Source organism: Myotis brandtii, unplaced genomic scaffold, assembly GCF_000412655.1.
Source record: "Myotis brandtii unplaced genomic scaffold, ASM41265v1 scaffold62, whole genome shotgun sequence".
In the NCBI taxonomy this organism is placed as follows: Eukaryota; Metazoa; Chordata; class Mammalia; order Chiroptera; family Vespertilionidae; genus Myotis; species Myotis brandtii.
Window position 1 is genome coordinate 562,247 of NW_005370366.1, and position 2,519 is coordinate 564,765.

General features: G+C 49.2%; 1 protein-coding gene across 1 annotated transcript in view; it reads right to left on the minus strand.

Moving 5' to 3' along the window:
- Nucleotides 1-2,513, minus strand: part of FGF9 (fibroblast growth factor 9) — a 57,224-nt gene extending 54,711 nt beyond the window's left edge. Inside the window, exon 1 of the mRNA XM_005879987.2 lies at nt 1,487-2,513. Coding sequence (XP_005880049.1) covers nt 1,487-1,763 — 277 coding nt within the window. The 5' untranslated portion in view covers nt 1,764-2,513. The remainder of the gene's footprint in view (nt 1-1,486) is intronic.
- Nucleotides 2,514-2,519: the final 6 nt, after the last annotated feature.

The following is a 2,519-nucleotide window of genomic DNA, read 5'->3' on the forward strand; positions in this document are numbered from 1 at the left end:
GCAGCTGCGACCCGGACACTCCAGCAGTCCCACCGGCGGCGCCCATCGCCCGTACCTTGGTGCGAACGCTGGGAACGGTGGCAGCCCCCACAGCGGCCCCAGAGCAGCACTAGTAAAGTTTAGTCTGCTGTGCAACCACAAGAGCTGCATCCACTGGGGCGGGGTGGGGAGCGGAGAAGTATTTTTCAACCGAATAATTGCAAGGCCAGGAGTTACCACTTTTTTTTTTTTTTAAGACAGCCAGGAATTTTTTGCACTAGCAGATTCAGCTTGGCGCTGAGGCTCGGGGAGCAAAGGGGCAAAATGCTAGGCCATCCCATCCCAGGCCTGAATCCTGCTCGCCTTCTGGCCTCATCAACAGCCCCTGAACCTAAAACAGATAGTTTAGATTGTGGTCTACATCTGGCATGAAAGCTTGAGGGAGAAAAATCACAGCGGGACTTTGTTTTTTACGACCCATTTTAAGTGTTGTCAGGTGGGTCCACTAAAAAATCAACTTTTTTCAACAGCCTGGTTGCCCGAACTGGCACTTTTTATTTCTTTATTTTTTATTTTTTGTATAAGTAAGTGGGGGTTGCGGGGAAGCAGAGTCCCCCACCTGGACTGTGCTGACTGTTGGGCTCAGGGCAGCCCAGCCAGCACGTGTGTGCAGAAATGAAAGGGGTGGATGGTCACCAGCCCTCCGGTTTGTAGCCTCCATGCTGAGTCACAAGTACCCTCCTGGGGAAGTGAAGTCCTCAGAACTGAATGCTCTTTATAATTAGCTCTCAGCTTTTGCACAGCGCACACACATTCACACCAGAGAGTCACCCAGGAACCCCACCTAGGCTGCACACTATAGACCGGTGGTAATTTGATGGCTAGAAGGACAAGCAACCCCAGTGAGCGTCCTGCCCCTTCCCAAATCTAATGTGACTTCAGTCCTCCCAAAAGAACATTCAGCTAGCAAGCCTAGCAGAAGGGGTTCAGACTCTCATGGTGGGAATCAATACCTTTCATTTACAATTCAAGCAGGATACTTGTTAGAAGAAAGGGGGAGGGGGCAAAAACTTCATTGGGGCACCAGATTACAATAAAACATGCCTTCAGGAAATGCGTTTTTAAGTTCTCAGTAGTTAATGATTAAAGCTTTAAACTCCTGGGATTGGTCCATCCAAAACAAAAACAAACAAATTCCTAAACCTGATCTTCCTGAGTATCTGATTCAAAGGAATGAGGAGCTTATGTGATATTTATAAATAATGCCCTTCTTTAAAAAAAATTTTTTTTTAATTTAAAGCCTTTCAATGTAGACTTGCATAGGTGCCAGTGGCAGACAAGCAATTCCGGGGGCTTTTATTTTATTTTATTTTATTTTAGCTGGCAAGACAGAAGCAGAAAGAGGGAGAGACCCTTCCTGCACCCCCGCCCGGCCACCAACCCTTCTTGGTAGTTATAATCCCAACGTGTAACGGCGCGGACACGAGAATGTTAATGGTATACCTACCGAATCGGCTGTGGTCTTTCCTGGTTCCTTGGATAGTACCATTGGGGAAGATTTCCAAGTGAAATCCAGTCCTGCAGTAGAGCTGCCTTCGCCTGAGAATCCCCTTTAAATGATCCAAATCCGTGACTGCAGGTCCCCGGGGAAGCCCCCCTGCTTCGGACTGACCCAGGTGGTCACTTAGCAAAACCGGGCTGTCCACCGGCAACACGGGCACATTCCCAAACGGTACTGCATCCTGCACACCGAAATAGTTCCCAACTTCACCTAAGGGAGCCATCAGAAGGCTGGGCTGTTGGAGCACAGGGATAAACAATAATGATGGTGCCAACCCGGGAAATCTTAGGCGAGGTATATTCAACTCCCCTCCCTTACTGCGGTTGCAGAGAGGGGGAAAAAACACGTTATTTTCTTCAATCCATGAAATACATAAATAAAAGTAATTTGCCGTTTCACTGGTACAGGTTCAAGGTCAAACCACTAATAGCCTAAAGAAACCAGCGCTGTATACTCACACGCCGACACACTGATAAACACATCTATGCATCTCTATGGGCAGAGCCCTGGCTCCTAGCAGGCAGGAAGGTCTGCATCCCAGCCGGCGGTCGTACGGAAGAAATTTCGTAGTTTCTCCATTTGGTTCCAGATCGGAATGGCCATGGCAACTTCAATGCCTAGGCGTTATTATAGGATTTTAAGATGCACGGGCTACGTCAGAATCCACGGGTCCTGACTCCGGGGAAGGCATGCGCCGTTTTTACTCTAACCGACTATGCAGACATCAGCAGGAATCCTTCCAGAGCGGGGGTGGGGGGTGGGGGGGTGGAATCTCACGTTGGTGGCGTTGAAGACTCTCCCCTCCCGATCCCCCCTCCAAAACAAAACAATAATAATAATAATATAATAAAACAAAAACCAAAAACTTTAGGCGTCCAAAGCTGGAATCCGGAATCGTGCGGCGGCTCGGCGGAGGTCCATTGGTTCAGCGCAGACGGCCGGAGGCGAGCGAGAGAGCCGTGTCCACAGATCGCGTGCG